This window comes from Amblyomma mixtum, chromosome 1 (genome assembly GCF_055824585.1).
Source record: "Amblyomma mixtum isolate Tamu chromosome 1, ASM5582458v1, whole genome shotgun sequence".
Taxonomy (NCBI): domain Eukaryota; kingdom Metazoa; phylum Arthropoda; class Arachnida; order Ixodida; family Ixodidae; genus Amblyomma; species Amblyomma mixtum.
In genome coordinates this window covers 211,066,975-211,088,224 of record NC_143012.1, presented here as the reverse complement: position 1 = coordinate 211,088,224, position 21,250 = coordinate 211,066,975, and the positions used below count along the sequence as shown (strand labels likewise).

Sequence of the window (21,250 nt, the reverse complement as noted above, 5' to 3'; positions counted from 1 at the left end):
TGGCGAGCTGACTGCTCATCACGGAAAAATCAGCGCCGGTATCGACGAGTGCGTTCACTTGATAACTGTCGGCGGTAACTAAAATTTCAGCTGAAACTAATCGTTCGCAGCACGTCGGTGAGGTCGTCGGATCGGGTGGTCGCTGCCCGGGTCGTCGCGTCGAATCGTCGGGTGGAGGCTGTTGACTCTGTGCAGTGGCGGCGGCCCTACCCCCGGAGGACGCCGTCTTCAGTTTTCCCGGCGAGCGGACGTGCGTCTGAACTGACCAGAGGTGGAGGGCCGATTGGGCGAAGTAAAGCGCCTCGGGGACGGAGATCGCGATTGGCGCTGTTGCAAGGTCGTCGGGGGCAGCACGTGAGCGGCGAGGTACTCATCTATGTCCTGCGGTCTTTCACCATAGCGCGGTCGAGGCGCGTCCGGCGGAAATCCTCTCAAACCCATACGCCTGTACGGGCAATGCCGCAGAATATGGCCAGGCTCACCGCAGTGGTAGCAGAGCGGGCGATCGTTGGACGTGCGCCAGACGTGCGCTTTGCTGATAGGAGGGCGCAGATCCTGCTGCTGCTCGACGGGGCGCAGGTAACGGTGGGGTGGTCGAGGTCCGGCAACGGGGCGAAACGCTTGCGGCACGGGGGCAGGTCGGCGCAGGGCATCGCTGTACGACATGACGTGCGGCTCTGGTAGTGGTGCTGGTGGTGACTGCACCGCTCGCTGGATTTCGTCACGGATGACGTCCGCCGTTGAAGGTATACCTGCCGACGGAGCATCCAAGCGGAGGTGTCGCAGTTCTTCGCGGACAATGCTCCGTACAACCTCTCGCAGCGACTCGTCCCCTGGGCCTGGCAAGGACGTGAAGTAGTGAGTGGCCGCTACATTCGCCTGACGGCCGTATTGGGCACTCCGTTCCTGCAGCGAACGTTCCATGCAGGTAGCTTCCTTGGCGAAGGCGGCGACGGTTAGCGGAGGGTCGCGCATGAGGCCAGCGAACAGCTGCTCCTTCACCCCACGCATAAGGTGCCGCACCTTTGTAGCTTCGGGCATGGCAGGGTCGGCCCGATTGAAGAGGCGTGTCATGTCCTCTATAAACATGGCCACGCTCTCATTGGACTGCTGTGACCTTGAGCGAAGGGCGATCTCAGCATTTTCCTTCCGTTGGCTCGAGCTGAATGTAGCGAGCAACTCGCGGCGAAAAGCTGCCCAGTTGGAGAAGGACGCCTCGTGGTTCTCGAACCACGTTTTCGCCGAGTCGAGCAGTGCAAAATACACATTCAACAGCTTCCGCTCGTCGTCCCACTGATTGAATGCGGCCACACGGTCAAAACTGGCCAACCAATCCTCTACATCCTCGAACCGGTCGCCGTGGAAGGATGGTGGCGACCGAGGTGCGAGTAGGACGAACGGCGTAGCACTGCCGGAGCACTGACCTGTCTGGCTGCTGCCAGTGGTGGATGTCATAGTTCGCACAGGCCTGGTCAGTGGCTCGAACTCGGGTTGCAGGCCTCGCAGGCGACGGCTCGCTTTGTGGACGGGTGTGGTGTCCGCGCGTTGGGGAGAAGCGTCACGGCTGTCGTCGGGGTCAGCGTACATGGGACGGTACCCAGCACCTCCACCAAATGTCACCAGGAAGCGGGAAGCACAGCCGTATTCTCAGACGAGGCTTCGAACCGCCGAGCACAAGCTAGACGAACACGACGCTCCGCCACGCGCTGGCAGCCAAGTTTTGGCCACCAGGTGGCGCCTGCAGAGTGTCAGCAGTGTGGCAATATGGGCAAGTCGGCGTCAGGGATAGCGATGTCGACGTTGTAAATTTACGCCAGCCGTGGTTCCGCTGTCTTGTAGAATAAGGGGGCGTACACTGATATTTCCCAGTTTGGTGATGGCGGCCAAACTGTCCAGCTCGCTGCGCTTCATGACATCAATGGCAATGATGTTCTTATGCGGGTTAACTCTGACGTCTTTAATCCCTCCTGGTACAAGGCTTTCAAGGAATACGGAGATGGCTTGCCTGTTCAGGAGATTCAAGTTTTCTGTTGGCTCCAATGGCACGAACAAGGCTGTATGGGCCTCGGCACTTCGCGCCGTGATGACCGTATCCGTACTTGAGGACGTCGTTGACGTCGACTCAGTTTGTCTCCGCAGTCTGCGCTTGGCCTTCTTACTGACGACGGGTACAAACCCATCGTCGGTCGAGGAGTCATCACTTCGGGGAGTCGAGTAGTCATCACCGTACACAACGGTGTCCTGGCTGCTGGAGTCACTCGGGGCGTACAGGCGCTTCCTCTGGGCGGCCGTTGCCGACCCAACGGGATCCACAGAAGGCACAGCGGCCTCCACTTCCATCGCCGTGACACAAGGGGAGCGGCGCCTCCCTAATTACGGCACAAATTATCAAAAAACTACAGAGATATGAAGCCAGCGTTCTGACACAGAACAACTTCCATGGTTTGCGGCCGCTAACCCGGAAGTCATCCACACGAGGGATTAAAAAGCCAAGCTGTGCCTCGGCCGTAGTCACACCATGAAGGAGAGGCCGAGCTGGTCCCGAAACGTTGTGCTTTCCCCAAAATTATCTTGGTTGGCGTCAGTAATATTTCTCCTAAATATATGGAGCTGCTTGAATGTTATACGCCTGTACTCATTAAAAAGCATTAACGAGTGATTTTTCTTAGTATACAGAAGGGGATAACACCACCTTTAGTACCATTGCTTATTCTTTTTAGGCAAAGTTTTTGTACAAAAAATAAACAAACACACAAAGCATGCACACACTGTCATTGGTGTTATTGTCAAGACATTAAAGAAGACGGCACAACGAAGTTTTCTTTTTGCCTAAATTGAGAACTAGTGAAAAATGGCAGGAAACTGGCAAAGTCTGAACGCAGTTCTTTTAACTGAGAATCATTTTCAGAGCAAAACCTTGACTGCCGGTGCGTGAACGTGAACTAGGTTTGTTTTTCATGTTTTCGGGCTGTCTGGTAAGCGTTTACCGATCTCTGTCAAGCAGTTACTCAGGTAATAAATGCTAGCAACGCTAAAGAACTCATCTGTGGGCAGTCATATTGAAAAAACAAGCGCATGTAAACGCACGGAATGAGGTGAACTTAGGGGTTGCATTTAATAGAGCTGACCTGCTTTCTTCAGCGTGCAGGCTATTGTTATGAGTCCTGCTGCGTGCTGTTTTCATTGCGCTCGCATTAAAATCGCCAATCTCCGATTTCGCCGATTTTCTGAAGCCTCTCTTTGTGACTTTTTGGTTGGTAGAGAACAGCAACCTGGGAGGCACAAGCCCCACCGGTGGCAGCACCTCCCATCGCAAGACGCTGCGAATCGCTTAATCGCTGCACGACTGCGCGAGAAGTGGCATGAGCGCTCCCAGCGCTCTATAAATATACAGTTTAGTGTGACCAATACCGCTTATATAGGCGTTATCTAATTAACGCTATCACATCATATCCTTAAGGAGGAGTTCAAATCCGATTTTGGTGATTGTTGTCAGAAGCCTGCTTGACCTTAGAAGCCAAGCCTCGAACCGAATTTGAAGTGAAAACCGAAGTGCTACCACACCTAATACGCACTTGGCCTAACGGCGCTAATCATCCGCCATTTTTTTATGGTGCGCCGCCGCGGTGGCTCAGTGGTTATGGTGCTCGACTGCTGACCCGAAAGACGCGGGTTTGATCCCGGCCGCGGCGGTTGAATTTCTTTGGAGGAGAAATTCTAGAGGCCCCTGTACTGTGCGATATCAGTGCACGTTAAAGAACCCCAGGTGGTCGAAATTTCAGGAGCCCTGCACTACGGCGTCTCTCATAGCCTTAGTCGCCTTGGGACGTTAAACCCCATAAACCAAACCAAACCAAACCCTTTTATGGTGCAGTTTTGTCCTGAGGTATGCAGCCAGAACGCCAATCTGTCTTCTGTTTCATCTGTTTCTTCGTGCTTCGCGCTGGGCTAATTTTCATCATCGCTTACGACTTTGTTGCATTAGGATGATTCCTTCAGTAGACTTGGCACCATGTGATAGACTGGACAAATTTTTATTGCGAAAGCAATAATACGCTCATGAACGGCCTTTCGCGTAGCGGTGGCTGGGAGCCTCGTTTGACCTTTAGAATGACCTCTGACGTCATACCAAGGTGAAAGATGGGCTACTAATTCCAGTCATCGCGCAGCGGCGGCCGGTGGTTTTTATTGCGAAAGCAATACTACGCTCATGAACGGCCTTTTGTGTAGCGGCGGCCGGTAGCCACGGTTGACCATTAGAATGACCTCTAACGCCACACAATGGTGAGAGATGCGAGGTCGAGTCGTCGCGCAGCAGCGGCCGGTAGCCACGCGTGACATTTAGAATGACTTGCGACGTCATAGCGTTATGTCATACCAGGGTGAGAGATGGGCTACCAAGTCGAGTCGTCGCGCAGCGGCGGCCGGTAGCCACGCGTGAACTGTAGACGCGGCGCACTGCGTTCCTTCTTTAGACGCGGCGGGCCGCGTTCGTCCCGTTGGAGGCGCTGAGCTCGCTTTAGCAACCTTCAGGCTTTACCAAAGCTAAGCCCCCGCTAAGTTAAGTCTGTTCATGTTGCTTGGTCCAAAGGTCTGCGGCAGCAGGAGAAAAATAAAACAAGCACTGAAATATACAAACTAACAAAACAGCACCTTCACCCACTTTCCACACATAAGAGAAGTTTATTGGACCCTTAAACAAGAAGGGACGTGCGTCCCTCTACAAAACAAAGGTACATTACAGCGACTGACGTCGCCCGGTGCAAACATACACACGCAGGGAACTTTCCAGGCCTAAAGAATTTTAACAAATATTCCTGCTCGAACAATAGATCAAAACTGGCTGCTCTATAAAAATAAAATTTTATCGCTTATTGACGCTTACGTTCCCCTCATACGTATTCGCGGTGATGCTAGGAAACCGTGGTATTCCAACGCACTAAGAAGACTATCCAATAAAAAGAAACGCCTCTACCGTGAAGCGAAAAATTCTACTTTCGCTTCTAAATGGCAAAAATACCTGGCATGTCTTCACCAATATACACGGTTATTACGACACAGTAAAAAGAAATTCTTTCATCAGGACTTGAAGAACATTATTCGTAATAACCCAAAGAAATTTTGGTCCATACTGGCACCACACACTCACCGTTCACGAGATATCACCTTGTTTGACGAACGTGGTGCATCTGTTCCCACAGAACTCCGCTCAGATACAATGAATTCATATTTTTCATCGGTGTTCACCCATGAGCCCCCTCAAAATATACCACCAGTTCCCAATTCAAATTTTCCCCAAATGCCCCCCATTCACATTGCAGCGGAAGGCATTGTGAAAATAATTGATGGGCTTAAAACGTCGAAAGCACCAGGCCCTGACGGAATTCCTGCAAAATTTCTTAAGAGCGCTAAGGAAAGTTCTAGCCTCTTCCTTCAAGTCATTTTCGAGCAGTCATTGTCTACGGGTTTGCTTCCGAAAGATTGGAAAATAAGCAAAGTTGTGCCGGTGTTTAAAGCAGGTAACAGATCAGATCCCTCCAATTATCGCCCAATCTCTCTTACATGCATTGCCTGTAAGCTTCTAGAGCACGTCATATATTCACATGTCGCATCACACCTCGATCAGAACAATTTCTTTTTTACTAAGCAGCATGGTTTTCGTTCCGGTCTTTCGTGTGAAACTCAGCTATTTGAATTTACCACTGACCTCCACTTAAATATGGACTCTTCATTCCAAACTGACATTATCTTTTTAGATTTTTCTAAAGCCTTCGATCGCGTGCCCCATCTTCGCCTCATGTCTAAACTCTCCGGACTGTCCATTGATCCTCTCGTTTTATCATGGATACATTGCTTTTTAACAGGTCGCTCCCAATACACAGTAATCGACAATCATCCTTCAGGCACTACTAACGTTATCTCTGGCGTTCCCCAAGGTTCCGTTCTTGGCCCACTTCTTTTTCTAATCTTCATTAATGACCTTCCTTCCGGTGTTTCATCCACTATTCGGCTTTTTGCGGATGATTGCATCCTTTATCGTCGCATTGTCACTAACAGGGATCAACTATCGCTTCAGAATGACTTACACATAATAGAACAGTGGTGTTCCGACTGGCTTATGCAGCTGAATGTCTCAAAGTGCCAGTTCATGCAAGTATCGCGAAAACGTTCCAACATCAGATCTGCATATTCACTCCTGTCAAACACGGTAACCCAAGTCCAATCATATCGGTACCTTGGAATCACTATCTCCAGCAAATTAACCTGGTCGGAACACATCTTATATCTAGCATCTAGAGCATCAAAATCACTTGGCCTCATCCGAAGATCCCTGTACCTAGCACCTCCTTCTGTTCGAAAATTAGCATACGAAACATTCACCCGTACCATACTTGATTATGCAGCGGCTATATGGAATCCTCACCAAGCATACTTAATTAACACCTTAGAAGCCGTTCAAAACCGAGCAGCCCGTTTTATATCCTCAAATTACAATAGACACAGCAGTATCACCAGTATTAAATCTTCACTTAACATCCCGCCACTAGAGCTCCGACGGAAAATCGCACGACTCTGCCTCTTTCATAAGTTATATTACAATTTTCCTGCTCTTCGTGACACATTATTACTAGCTCCCATCAGAACATCGCGCCGCCTGTTTAACCTCCTCAGCATTCAACGTATACATGGATCGACCTTGGCATTTAATAAATCTTTTCTTCCAACTGCAATAGAAAATTGGAACCTGCTACCCGACTACATTGTTAACGAGCGCGACGCTACTAAATTTCGACAGGCAATAATTAATCACTGTACTGAATAAAAGACACTGCTCAAACTTCACCCAGTTACACTTATTCTTTTTCTTGTTGTTGTTGTTGTTGTTGTTACCGCCTAATTCAGCCTTGCGCCCTTCATTATTGACCAACGTTGTATTGTGATGTATCGTTTTTCATTTTATTGTATTGCTTTATGTTTTGTTGTATTAACGTATTATTCTCAGTTGCATTTGCTTTGTCCCCCCCCCCCTTATGTAATGCCTCAACAGAGAGAGGCCTTTAAGGGTATATATAATAAATGATGATGATGATAATGATGAGATTGTCATTCATACATTGGTTCTCCAAAGTATACCGCCCACTGGCTGCCCTCAATGTGGCGCTAGTTTTTCCTATACTTTCGTACAAAAACTCTGAGCAACCATTTCTCGTACAGCGTTCCGGGTTGTGCCATACGATTTCTCGTTGCATATAGCTTACATGGGCTTGTTGAGATGGAGGCTAGCTTGCGAAAGGGATTCGAACCGACGACGTACGCACCTTAAAATTTATGGTTTCCCAGATTCGTTACCTATTTAAGGCGTGGTTGAGGTGTGAACGGAGACCTCACAGTCTCAGTGTGCATTTCCTTTCTTGAAAAACCAATTTACGTACGAAAATTTTGACGCGATCGTTGGTAGTACACCGTACATCGAGCGTAAGGCCCCGAGCCGGACGCCGTATGGGTGGACGCTGCATGCACGGGTGATGAAGCGACTGCAGCTGTGGTGAATTCCTCTTCATCCACCCACCTCACACTACCTCTCCCTCCAGACACGTCCCCAGAGGCTGCAGAGGAAGCCGCCATTGCACTTGCTATCACTCGCACGGAAGCCCGGTATATATTAAGCGACTCTAAAACAGCGATTTTAAATTTTGCTCGAGGCCGAGTTCATGTCCCTGCTTTTGGCATACTGGACTCGCCCGATGCACCCCCGCCCCGCCAGGTGGAGCTGATATGGGTCCCTGCGCACTCCGGGAATCCCGGAAACGAGGCTGCCAACCTTTTAGCCGGAGGTTATTTAAACCGGGCTCAGGTGGCCTCGGATCGGGGATTCACGAAGGAGCAGATGCACACATTCAGTGAGCTGACCCAGGCATACAGTCTCACGCCAGCTCTACTCCCCGCCCCACCCCTCCCTAGATAACAAACAGGCAACACTCTGGCGCAGACTACAGACACACACTCTTCCCCTCACCCCTTAACTTATAGCCCACTATCATCCATCCTTTCCCACTCACGCATGTGCCCTATGCGCAGAACCCTTCGTTTCATCCCTCCACATCCTCTCCCTCTGCCCGGAAGACCCTCTCCCGCGGGACCTGGAGAACCTCAAAACTTGGGAGGACTGGGAGACCCTGCTGCGCTCGGGGGACCCGGCCGTTAGACCATCGCCACCGGCCGTGCTGCCAGTGTTATGGACCTCAGGAACATAAACACTTGAGTGCAGTGGGGTCGTGCGGGGACCCTGGGGTGTGCCCCGAATTCCTGTGTAAATAAAGTTTCTCTCTCTCTCTCTCTCTACCTTGATCAGTGGACGCCCTAGTCGCGCTTGTAGATACGTGGGGTGTTGAGAGAGAGATGTGGGCTGCATGCGTTAGCGCTGACAACACTGAGCGAACTATCGCAATCAACCATTACCTGACCTGCCAGGGTGGCAGGGTGAGTGGGGACTTTAAAGTAGATATAATGACAAACAGGAATTTCTTACTCTTATGCTGGAGAACATCCCGTTCCTCTCGCTCGTAACGCCTCCCACAGCTGTGACAACCTCGCGAAATACTTCTATAGACCTCGTCTTTGAGAACCAGGCGTTTGTGCAGCGAGTCGACCAAATATTTATCTATTTCTCCGACCACAAAGGTTCCTTCATGACAAACAAGAGCTGTTAGTGCTGTGTTTTTTTAAGAGAGAAAATGTATGAAAAATAACAAGTCGACCGTAATTTTACATACATGTCTTGCTCAAATTCTTTGTCTGAATGTATCGAAAAGCTGGAACAGCTGATGTGCAGCGCACAAATTTCGCATTAGGAAGTGACGTAATCATCGGAATTTTTTTTTCTCACTCATTTTTTCGAGGGTTCTCATCCTCCTCCCTACCAAAGAAAAAGAATTTAAGTTGCATTTTGTCCTCCTCTATGTTTAAAAATACACTCTGATCGTCTCAGCTTACTCCTATTGCTTTCGGACTTTTCTACCGCCTTTTTTTTCTATTATCTTTGGCGATGCTGCCTTAGTATCGGTTGCTGTTGCCCTGCTTTGGTGCTTTTTGCACCGAGTCCAGCAGTCCACTAGACAGACTGTAGTCTAAAGGAGAGGCTAACTGATTGAGCTAGTGTGTGAACTTGGGAGAGTGTACAGAGTGATTTTCCCGTGACAGTTCGGAGGAGCGGGCATGTGGGCTCCAGAGGATACGAGCGTACGTGCTTCCGGTCGGGGATTAGCATTGGATTACGTATGACAAATCCTCGTGCTCCAAGCGAAACGAAACAGGCAGAGACAAAGTATTAGAGAGGAGGACTTTTATATGCGTCGATAAACAGACGGGCAGTGAGAGCTGTTCTGAGGGCTTAGCCAATCAGGCTACGAGATTAGCGAATGTAAACATCGAGCTTAGGAATAAGCGGGGCGTAGTCGGAGAGGGGAAAAGTTCTGCATCTCCAGTCTGCAAGGAGCAAGGGCATTTTTTGCTTCATGGTTATACCCATTGTGACAATGTGAAGACAAACATTCGGCTCTGGATCGAAAAAGCGCAGAGTAAAGAGGCAACCGGTGATATGTTTCTGCATAAAAGGTTAAGAAATGCTTTAATAGAAAAGCTTGAGGCCGGTGGTGAAAGTGAAGAAATGTCACTCGAATTCTATTCGGCAACATGCACGCGTCTTGTTTTGCTCGTACAGCAATATAAAACGTTCTTCATGAAGCGGATCAACGACAGCCACCTTTGTTTCAGGGCGGAATGGCAGACCAAGCTGATCACGAAGTCGAGCTACAAACAAGCTTACCAGGCATAGCCAAGCTTTCTGTTGGCCCCAGGAAAGAAGTCCATTCCTCCTTGAAATTCTTTTCAGTTTTCTTTGGTTTCTTCATGATCGTTTATGTTTCTACGGGATCAAAAGCGGTATTTATTGCTAAAAAGACTGATTTAATTACGCAAATTGTGTCCCCTAACACCTCATTTAAACTAGTTGAGTGGTATCCGAAAGAGACCCCATGATCACTGTTCAAAATTTAATGGTAGTGTAGCCTTACTGCAAAGGTCCGCGACCTAAAAACAAAACAGTCTTGACGTCCGCGGAGGTTGCTTGGAAAAGTACACGTGATGGTAATGCCGGTGTTCCACTTTTATTAGATATTTTTCTTGCTATAAAGATTCACTTTGAGTAAAACAGGAGATTTTTTTTAGAACCAGGTATTCTATGCATCCAGGTAAATTTACAGATATCCTAATTGTCTCATAAGCTGCAATCCAGGCAAAAACTCATGTTGCTAAGCTCTGTTCTGTCCGCACTGAGTACACTAATTAGCAGAAGTCCGTTTTTCATCCACAAACATCAAAACACTCATGAAAAGTAATCACCTAAGCGACACCAGCAGTATTAGGTTACGATATCTCTATCACCGGATAGTCAATTGACGCGATGAAATGTGTCAGCGGACTTGATTTTACATGTGTATACCCCGGTTACTTCGAAAATTGCAGCAATGGAGCAAAATATTCCGCCAGGCATAGCATGACAGAGGGCGAAGTTTCTTAAGGTGCTACGAAAGTAAAGGCGCAAATAGCGAAAACACTTCAACCAATAATATTTTCGTTGAGCTCATTCCCAGAGCAGCCAGATAGCTGCGAACTTTATTACACTGAGGTATTGCCTCATATAAGCATTACGTTCGAAATACGGTGGAGATAATTGTCACTGTGGTCCAAGGTGCATGCTGAAGACGTCAGTCGAATAGTCGTATGATTAAATGCTTGACAGCTGTAGTTTGCCTTGCTCCCAGTAAATAACCTTATTCTCCATTGCATTAAATGTGGCCGCTGGTCTGCACTTGCATAAGAAAAAAAGTTCCAGTCGCCACCAGAAGCATGTGTCGGAGCGCAAGTATGAGATATCTTCCAAAGCGCAGCAAGAACACTGGCGACTCAGAACTCCCCTGAGTTCTTGCTGCGCTATGGAACATAACGCATATCGACTAGCTCGAACCATCACCTTGTTAAGTTATATCATGAGATGCACGGGGAAAATAAAAAAAAAATATGAAGCATGGTATCACACTTTGTATAATAATGTTACTCGAAAGAGCTTCAATCTAAAAGATGGGACATTGGAGTGTACGCTCGAACCTCATTCAAGGATAGTCGCAATAAAAATAGATTTCCTAAATCCAAAACTAAAGTGAGAATGAAAATGAACATTGTACTCAATTGCCAGGAATGTACATAGTTCATGCCACAGAAGAGCATGATGAGGAGAGGCGTAAAAAACCAACTTCTTTTAACGTGTTATCATAATAAAGTAAAATGATAGCTGAAAAAAAGAAAATGTGGTTTTCGTTGTTGTTTCAAACTTTATTTGTGTGCAAATTTAAAAGGCAAGGGTGATGGGATCAGGCAGACAGGAGCCCTTGAGCCCCGGCGGCCTCCGCAGCCCACTTGCATGCCGTCACTTGGACGGCTGTATGTGAGCTGCGCATCAGTGCCTCCCACTGCTCCATATTTTTAATGTTGCTATGTCGTTTGGGAAGATTTGAGCAACCCCACATCATATGCGTGAGGTTGGCTGGCTGAGGGCAAAATTTACATGTACCCGTGTACTTGTCTGGGAAAATGTGAGAGTAAATTGTGGGATGAGGGCACGTATTTGTCTGTAAGCGGCGCCAGATGTTTTCTTGGGCTTTAGTTAGGGTTTTGTGGCCCGCAGGATATTGTTTGCGGGCCAGACGGTAGGCTTACGTAAGTTCCTGGTATGCGGCACGGTCCGCATCCTAGGAATGTTAATTCAAGGCAATGGTCACAATGGCGACATGATCCAAAAGTTGGACAGCGTCTCGTACCAAACATATCGCGTCATTAAATGGATATCTAGCAAACACTCCGGGATGAAAGAACATGAATTGATTAGACTCGTACAGGCCTTAGTCATCAGCCGCATCAACTGAGTGGCCTCGTACATGAAGCCTTACGCCATAGAACGCGACAAATTGAAGATAATTACCAGAAGAGCATACAAGACAGCTCTAGGACTCCCCACCAGCACCTCTACGCAGAAACTAATGGCTTTAGGCGTCCACAACACGGTGGAAGAACTTATCGAGGGCCACCTCTACTCGCAATATACGCGTCTAACCACTTCGACAACGAGATGGTACATCCTCGCTGCCATAGGAGTACATCACGAAGCACAACGCATCCCAAAAGAAGCCTCCCTAAGGAAATTAGAAATAAATTGCTGGTCCTTCCCCTGCCGAAAAACATGCACCCGGAATACCACGAAGCACGCCACCAAGACCGCTGAAAACACCTGCACGAACGCTACCACAAAGACCCTGGAGCGGTGTACACGGACACAGCCGACCACGCCGTAAAAAGGGCCATGACGGCAGTCGTCACGGATGTACAGGGGGTCCTTCTCAGCGGAGGTACGACCAATACCACTAATACAGAAACTGCGGAAGAGGCGGCCATAGCCTTGGCTCTCACCCTACGTCAAACCACTACATCATCTCGGACTCGGAACGAGCCGTTCAATATTACGCCCGGGGTCACGTGACACCCCACGCGGCCAGAATCCTTCGAGGCCTCATCCTGCCACCCACGGTCAGCATCATCTGAGCACCCGCTCATTCTCCCTTCCAGGCAATGAATCCGCCCACAACAACGCCCGAGAGCTACCGTACTGGGCAAAGGGAGAAGACGGAGGCGGCAGTAGCTCTCCGAAAATGTGGTACCCGTTAATTCAGCCCCACGTGCAAAAAATTTATTCGTTTACAAAGCTTTCTTCGGCGCAACGCGAAGAAACTAATACATCAATGTGCACACTGGCTAGCGTACCACACCAACGGACGGTATTGAGATCTATGTCAACCTGTGCCAGTTTACGTCAACTCTGGAGTGCGATTTGAAATTTTTGAAAATGACAATAATAGGTAATGAGGAAAGGAGGGACTCAGTACCTGGCTCGCTCAGGGTTAACACATGAATCACGCAATGGGAAAGGAATAAGGAATGGAATAAAAAATGACAGGAATAATACTTTCAATGATGGAGGGAACAAGTTCAGCAATTGGGGCTTTTTAAACGCACATTGAGAACTAAAGCCGGGACCACGTGTTTCTCTAACGAAGCCGATAGCTCTGCTATTAGTCGGCTGCTGGAGACCACACTTGTGGAAGTAAAAGTTAGATTTTTGTTCTTTCATCTCCACAAGTGCGGTCTCCAGCCGCTGCCTGACAGTAAAGCTTTAAGCTTCATTTGAGGAACACGTGGTCAGGAAACTTTTGTCCCCGACTGTACCTATTGGAATTATCCTGCATCGGAATGATTCCGCTGATGCAAAGGCTTGATACTACGACCTCATTCCATGCTTCATCATCGTCATCATCAGCCTGACTACGACCACTGCAGGTCAAAGGCCTCTCCCCTATATCCCCAATTAACCCTGTCTTGTGCTAAGTGCTGCCATCCTATCCCCGACGTCTTCTTAATCTCATCCGACCGCCTAACTTCTGCCGCCCCCCGCTACGCTTCCCATGCATGGGCTCCCATGCTTGGGATAGGACCATTTCCCAAATTCTCTCATGCGTCACTTTGTTCATACGAGGGGGTACCCAAAAGAAACCGGACTAAATTTTTTGGTCGGCAAAGCTTCTATGGTACCGCGTTTTGCCACTAGGAGCGCATAGAACGAACATTCCAGAGTCAGTAAGCCGAGTGCCGTCGTCGAAGGAGGTCAGACTAGTTTAGGCAGAGTTTTAGAGTGACGACTGTTTTGTGTGAATGTCGTTTTTGCAATGGCTGATTTTCGTGAACAGCGTGCGCCGGTGAAATTCTGATTTTTTCTCGGAAAAAGTTTATTTATTTATTTATTAATACTGCAATCCCAGGAAGGGATTTTCGCAGGGTGAGCATACAGAAAATTGGTAAGTACAAATATTAAGAAAAAGTTGAAATTAAGAAAGTTGAATGGAAACTCTTGAAATATTAAGAAAGACGTACAAGGACGATGCTATGGGGACAACTCAAGTGTTCCTGAATCGAATCCTGAATCAAAGCAACAATCATGCCAATGGAAAACTTCAAATTCACCTCGCCTCAAGAAAGCTCGTTAGGTGAAACCAAATCTCAAAATAATGCTGATTTGTTTTTTCGACGTGGGAGGAGTCGTCCATTGAGAATTTGTTCCGCAGGGTCAGACAGTTAGCCAGGCTTTCTACTTGGATGTTTTGAAAAGATTGGGCAACAGTGTGCGGTGGAAGCGGCCAGATTTGTGGCGGTCGGGTGACTGGTTTTTCCATCATGGCAATGCCCCTGCTCACACAGCCCTGTCTCTATGACAGTTTTGGACCAAAAATGGCATGACCCCTATTCCTCAACCCTCATACTCTCCCGACCTTGGCCCGGGCTACTTTCTTTGTTTCCTAGAATGAAAAAAATAGGTGAATGGAAAGCGTTTCGCTGATGTTGCTGAGGTGAAGAAAAAAACGACGAAGGCACTGTCAAGCATCACAAAAGATGAATTTAAACAATGTTTTGAAAAATGGAATGAAAGATTCGACAAGCGTATCATTGCAAGTGGGGATTACTTTAAAGGAGATTGAAGGTCTGTGCTTAGAATGTGAACAAATAAGTTCAATAAAAAATAAGTCCGGTTTCTTTTGGGTACCCCCTCGTATTTGTTGTGAATAAACACGGACAATAAAAACGTTGTTATTAGAGGTGCCCACTGTTTTCAGCTGGCCTAACGATGGGCACAGTGACAACCTTTGTATGAATTTGTTTTCTTTTTTTCTAGAAAGGCAATGGCTGGGGACGGAGGGCTGCGTTTTCTCTGCTTAGACGCAGTTGTCGAGGTCACTGAGCTCTTCTCGATAACTAGGCCACGCTGCAACTCACCCTTGCCTTGCATGTAAGGAACAAAGACCGGACGTGAGTCATTTCTCTGGTGATAATGAACATTTCTCATCATACAGGGTGCGGAAGTGCTTATGCTGGTGAAAAACGAAAACAATAATCTTAACGCCGCAATAGCAGTCACGCGAAAGTGCGGTTTTGAAAGAATGCGAAGAGCATAGATTTCCAATAAGTGGCGGGGATGTAATGGTGTGCGATACCGGGCAGAAAAACTTGGTAATTTGGGGCTGGGCGGAATTTTTTTTTTGTCGACTTCCATTATCTTCAGCTTCAGTGAACGAATATTGGTCTAAATTTCATATGAAGTATTATCTTTGTCCGTGAATGAGCGTAGTTAGGCTGCTGCAGCTGCTGCTACTGCTGCTGCTGATGATGATGGTGTACCTTACAGCGATTCTGTAGTTTCAGCTGAGTTCCTCAGCAATTTCCTTCTGTCCAAGCCAATTTGCTTTACCTAACGGATGGAAATTCGAAGTAACTGTAATAAAAAGTGGGATTGCATCCGCTTGTTTTCTATATACTATTAATGTCGTTGCCGGTGTTTGCTTGGCAGTAAAAACACTGCCTACAGATAAATCATTCACCTGTATTCCTCGCATAAAAATATTTAGCCAGTACTGCGCCCAATCTAAACGAAAACTGTGGGTCAGCCTTCATTGTTATCTCAGTCTTCTACCTTAATAAAATAAAACATTGAAATAAGTATTTCTTTAAGTGGGCAGAAACACTTACCATTTGGTTTACTTCAGCTCATTCCAGGCATTACACAGTTCAAGCACTGTTTCAATAAAATGTTTCTGCTGAATAAATATAACAGTTCTAATTCACGAGATTTGTAGCATCAAGTATGTTTTTTGATGCGAAAAACAATTTTTCGTTGCTTGAATTGCACCGATATTTAGCAGGTTTTGCATGCTTTCGTGTTAAGTGCTCGACTTTCCGTTTAATTACAGTATTGTGAAAATGCTGGGTGATTTTCGTTACGCTTCATACCCACCTTAAAAAAAAAAAACTTGAGGAAGAAAATTCTCCGTTTTACCCTTTTTCTTGACGTGGATAAAGACGAGTTTTCTTTAAAAGAATCACAACACTCAGCTAGTCAACTTTTGGTGAAGAAGTATAAGTCGATGCCTTTTTTACCTGCGAAAGTGCAAGTCGTCTGTTTCATACTGACGAAAATTTTTGGTCCCATCTCGAAGTGGACAGCTATATACCACAATAGGAAAATAACACAAACCCGTCATCTCTTAGAGCCCGCTCCATCTACAAGCCTCCAAGCTCACGACTAGGAATAGCTCACAGCGGAGGCATATGAAGGGTTATAACGAGGTTATTGTTTGTTGAAAAACACGCGCTTTTTGTTTCGTTGCCAACATTTCTTCTTTTATCTTCCAGGGGCTTCGCTCCTGACAGCTACTTCTTTTCTTGACAAGGGCATATGATGTGTTCACCCACTTCTCTCCTTTCTGACGAATGGTCTATGCTTTGAGGATCTCCCGAGTTATCGCCATTCTTTTGCAGGACCTTCCACTTTATGCAACTTGGTAGTACACCTGAGCATTTGGCTCCGCTTGTCTTTTTTATTCTGTTCACACTACGTTCAATAAAAGGCTAAATTATTGCTGCCAGAGGTGCCTGATAGTGATGTGTCGTGCTTTATTGTCCAATCGTTTAGGCAGCTCCCTTTTTTCCTCTATATTGTTTTTCACAAAAGAGGGGGATACTATGCACCTTTCCTTTAAAGAATTCGCTGTATTTTGTTGGGTGTACGGTCTGGCATTGTGGTTTTTTATCTTCTCTTTTGACGCGGGACAGGCGCTTTTTACCATAGCAGGCGCCGAGCATAATACTCGATGTGATTCCTCGAGTCCATTTTCATGAGGTTGTGAGTGAGTTCATTGACGTCTGCAATTTTTGCACTTTCTTTTTAATCTGTTTCTTCTGCCCTAATTTTTCATTTTTGGTCTCCTTTTGCCTTCTGGATAAAGCTCTTGCTACCTAGGAAAGCAACGTAAAAGGGTACATCGCACTTCCCAGCCTACCTATCTCTCGCTGAAAACTGCTCCTTTTGATGCTGGCACAATCTGGAATACCATTGCGTTCAAAGAGTGATGTGCAGTATCTCCTTGTTATGTAGAAAGTAATATAGAAGCCAAACAGGAAAGTGCCTAAACGATAGGGCAAGAGAGCACTACACAACACTATCAGATATCTCTGGCAGTAATATTTAGCCCTGCATTGGAAAGAGTGTCAACTGAACAAAAAAGGCAAACGGAGGCGACTGCGCATGTGTGCCACCAAGTTGCATAAAGTGCAAGGTCCTGAAAAAGAATGGCGGTAAACTAACTCGGCAGATCCTCAAAGTATGGACCATTCGTCAAAAAGGAGAGCAATGTCTGAGCACACCATGTCCCTTTGTCAAGAATGTTTTTTTTGCGCCCCACCAGTGGAAGGTAAAGGAGGAGATTCTGGCGACGAAATAAAAAGTGCGGATTTAAAAAAAAAAATGTTTCTTGACAGTGCAGCTTTTTCCACGTGTGTTTGCTCGTTGCTTCCTCCGTCCTCGTCATAACCTTTCTGCTATAACTACCATGAAGTATGAACCAACCATCTCTATTGAACTCTTTTTTAACGTCCACTAATAGTTAAGCAATAAATAGACTTTGTCTTGCTTTGTGGTCTATTTCCATCCATGTTCGGAGCAATAGACCTTCGTGTCCTCCGATGACACATAGAATGAAGGGTGACCCATTTGAGTTACAATGTGCAGCCGGCGATGAGACCGAATATCACAGTGGGCACGAGCCGAAGTTGCCAGCCATCTGCTGACTGGGCGGTCATTTACCAAACTATGCCGCCTGTATCCAGGCTACGTTTCAAACGAAAAAAAAGTGTATATTCAGCGCTGATCAAAGCTTTTATGCTCACAGGAGTGTCAGAAATTGTTTGAATGCATTTATGCATCACGTTTTCTTGGCGTTCTGCTTTCTCAAATTTTAAATTAAGCTGCTTTATACGAAAATTTTTAAATGACGTGAAAGCTGCGCATTATTCCAGCCGTACGGTCGGATACCAGAAGTGGCGAACTGCTATTTTAGTAAACAAACACCGTTCTCAACCATAATTTTTGCAACAGCGCTACACAACGAGGACAACGAGCGCTGAAAGACGAGAAAGACGAGAAAGACAACGAGAAAGACGGCGCTGAACTTACAACTCTGATTTATTTTAAAGAAACACACATCTTTTTGTACAATCCAGGAATCTACGAACATACGAATTTAGCGAAGCATTGCTTCACGTGTCAGTGCAGTCTGTTTTTTGCAGATACAGAGGTGTTGTATCAGCACACGGACATGCGCACTAGGGAATTGGCTGAGGCATTCCGCATCATTAGAAAGAAAAATGGGTGTGTCAGTGCTTCATCTGTAACTATAACAGGTAAGGAAATGAGCCTGCTGCATAGTGTATAATGCCTCGGGGAATGCACCTTAATTTGTGGTGATTTTATATGTGATAGGCACGTTTGGGTGTGACGCTTTTAACTACGTTGCGTATGTTCGTAGATTCCTGGATTGTACAAAAAGATGTGTTTTTTTTTTCAATAAGAAAGAGTTGTAAGTTCAGCGCCGTCTTTGTGTCACTCTTTGCTCGTTGTCCTCGTTGTGTAGCGCTGTTGCAAAAATTATGAATCAGTACCAACTCGCCAAGATTTGCATTCTTCTGCAGCGTTCTGAACGCTTGACTCTGAATAACCTATGTCCCGCCTAAGCACTAAATTAGAAACTACAGCACTTCGGTGTACTAATCCACGACGCAACCAAAGCAGCAGTTTTGCAGATGCCCAATAAATGCGAGTTCCAACTCCTAATTATAGCTGCGACATGTTTTTGCCTTTGTCGGCCTGTCCGTGAGTGTATTTTTTCAGCGCTATTATCTTGTTTCAAAAAAAATTATGCACCATAGCCCATCTACAAGTTTTACAAGTATAACTGGAACTGTAATTAAAGACCATCGTCTCAAATGGCTAGTTCTTATCATTTGACCAGTATTTATAACATGAGCCATGCCTGCAATGCCCACTTGCAATCGAAGCAACCACGTCTGGATTGATCACTATGGCTCTTTTGTCCTAAGCTGCCAGTATCTGCAATTTTCGGTCAGGCCTAACTATGCTCTATCCCAAACGACCATGCTATGCTTCGCCCTCGCATGTGCGTAATCATGTTATAGGAAACGCTCCTTTGCACTTGTGTAAGACAAGCTGTCTTATTCCTTTTTTTCCATACCCGAAAACAGCCTACAGTCAGACACAAGATTAATGAGAAAGGATGTTTGCAACCCACATAAAAAATATCGACTTTTTTGTAAGAAGAACGCCCAAAAGCCCCTACTACGAATGAGAGTGAAAGGAAAATATCGACCGCGATATCATGGGCATGCAAATGATAAGCTCCGGTGCCATAAAAGAATTGGCTTCACGCCCAAGTAATGAAATGAAGTCATTTGTAAAACTTTGATGTAAAGATAGAATTACATTCGACATTATTGGCGCAAAAAAGAATACTCAAAACAAGAAACATTAAAGCGCCCTTCCTCTGCTTTCCTTTGGAATGGGGCCATTTTGAAAGACGAATAGGGCGGATAGATTTTCAGCAGCCGTGCTTCCGGGAACTGCCAGGCTCAGATTACTGCGGGCTGTATTGTTTTGTTTCATCTTTGTCGCTTTCCCACTCTGGCTCTTCATCGGTGCATTTGTTACCGAGTATTTCTTTTTGATATTTCGGCGGAAAGAAACCGGATGAGCAAAGAAGTATAAGTCAACGAAAAGCACAGACGATTCTTCTTCGAGCTCTGCTTCTGAAATTGATCTGTTCACACTAGTTGACACCTAATCGTTTCGTTAGAAAGAAGAAAAAAATGAAATTCACTGCAAAAAGAAAAAAAAAGCGAGCTATGAATATTGCTCTAAAATAACTAGCCATAAAATTTCCTGCATGTTTAGTAGCATTTTTTTGCTCTGCTATTTAACCTAAATTTCTGTTTTTTTTTATTTTAAAAGGCCGCCTGCTCTCAGTTGGCTGGATTTAATTTGCATGAAACAGTTCAAATGTTAGAAAGCCGTTGAAGTGCCTCGCGGTGCAGTGCAACTCATTTACATGATTGCAGCAATGGTATGAACAGCGCAATGCACGGTGCTGGAAAAAGCCTAAGTTGTCCCTTCATAACAAGCAATGTTCTGTTTGCATGCCATCAGAGATGCGTACAAGGGCACCACTGTTGTCCTCAGTATACGAGTATATATCAAAGGTATGGACTATGACAGACGAAATATGTCAACCGGCGTTCCGCGCGCAAGCGGCGGAAGTTAAGGTTGGAGACGGCGTAGTAGATAATATTTTCTGCGCGGGAAAAAACACATTGGTGCCATCCTCGCATATTTAATTTTTCGTCTGTCTCTCTTTTCTTTTTCAGCGCCATGTTATGCATCATATTCGTGTTTCATTCCCACTAAAGCGTCTTAGGGCGCTGTTTGCTCTACTGCTGCGTTTTAATGCTACGCGATGAAGCTTCTATGCAAGACCGACAACAGTACTGCGGCAATGATCATAGTCCTAATAAGGTAGAGTTATATACTGACACAGGATGCCTTTAGTTTACACACAGCCGCTTCGGCAACGGGCGATGGAGATGGAAAATAGGTCTGTGTTTTAAGGCATCAGCGAAAGTGTGCCTATGACGCGGCCCCTGCCACGTGGAGATCACCAAAGTGGGAACCGCGGGCCCAACAACACGATCACATTTACGACCACCTCAGCCAAATGGATTCTGCTCTTATGGGATATGTGATAAAACATTCAGGAGGAAACTTTATGGGAATGACCGCATTTGCATATAGAGAACGAGATGAGCAGAAAAAGACAAAAGGAAAATGAACGAAGTATGTAAGTTGCATTTCGCATGACAGTCTAGAAAAACATAGCATTGCAGTGTCATACCAAGGCGCAAGGCGAAACGAGGCGCATGCTGGCACAGTGACAAAGGCACCGCAAAAGGTCTACGCAAATATCAAAGGGAAAAATCGGGGACCGTAGTGTTCCAACTTACGCCCTATCTTAACCAGCCAGCGTTCAAAGAACTGTATCATGGCGGCTTAAACAAAACTCTCAAAGAAAAAAAGGCGTCACAGAGGGTTACTCTGAATGGGTAAAGCCGACTTCGAGATTCAGACGCCTGTAGAAGTTTTAGCACTGCTTTCCGGATTAATAAAAGATTGTACACCCCGCTTTCATGCGCC

At 46.3% G+C, this 21,250-nt stretch overlaps 1 protein-coding gene across 1 annotated transcript; it reads right to left on the bottom strand.

Moving 5' to 3' along the window:
* Window positions 1–228: 228 nt before the first annotated feature.
* LOC149370778 (uncharacterized) lies at window positions 229–1,681 on the bottom strand. The gene has a single exon (XM_089578590.1). It carries the CDS (start codon window positions 1,585–1,587, stop codon window positions 229–231), a length of 1,359 nt encoding a protein of 452 aa, XP_089434716.1. The 5' UTR covers window positions 1,588–1,681.
* Between the last annotated feature and the right edge of the window lie 19,569 nt (window positions 1,682–21,250).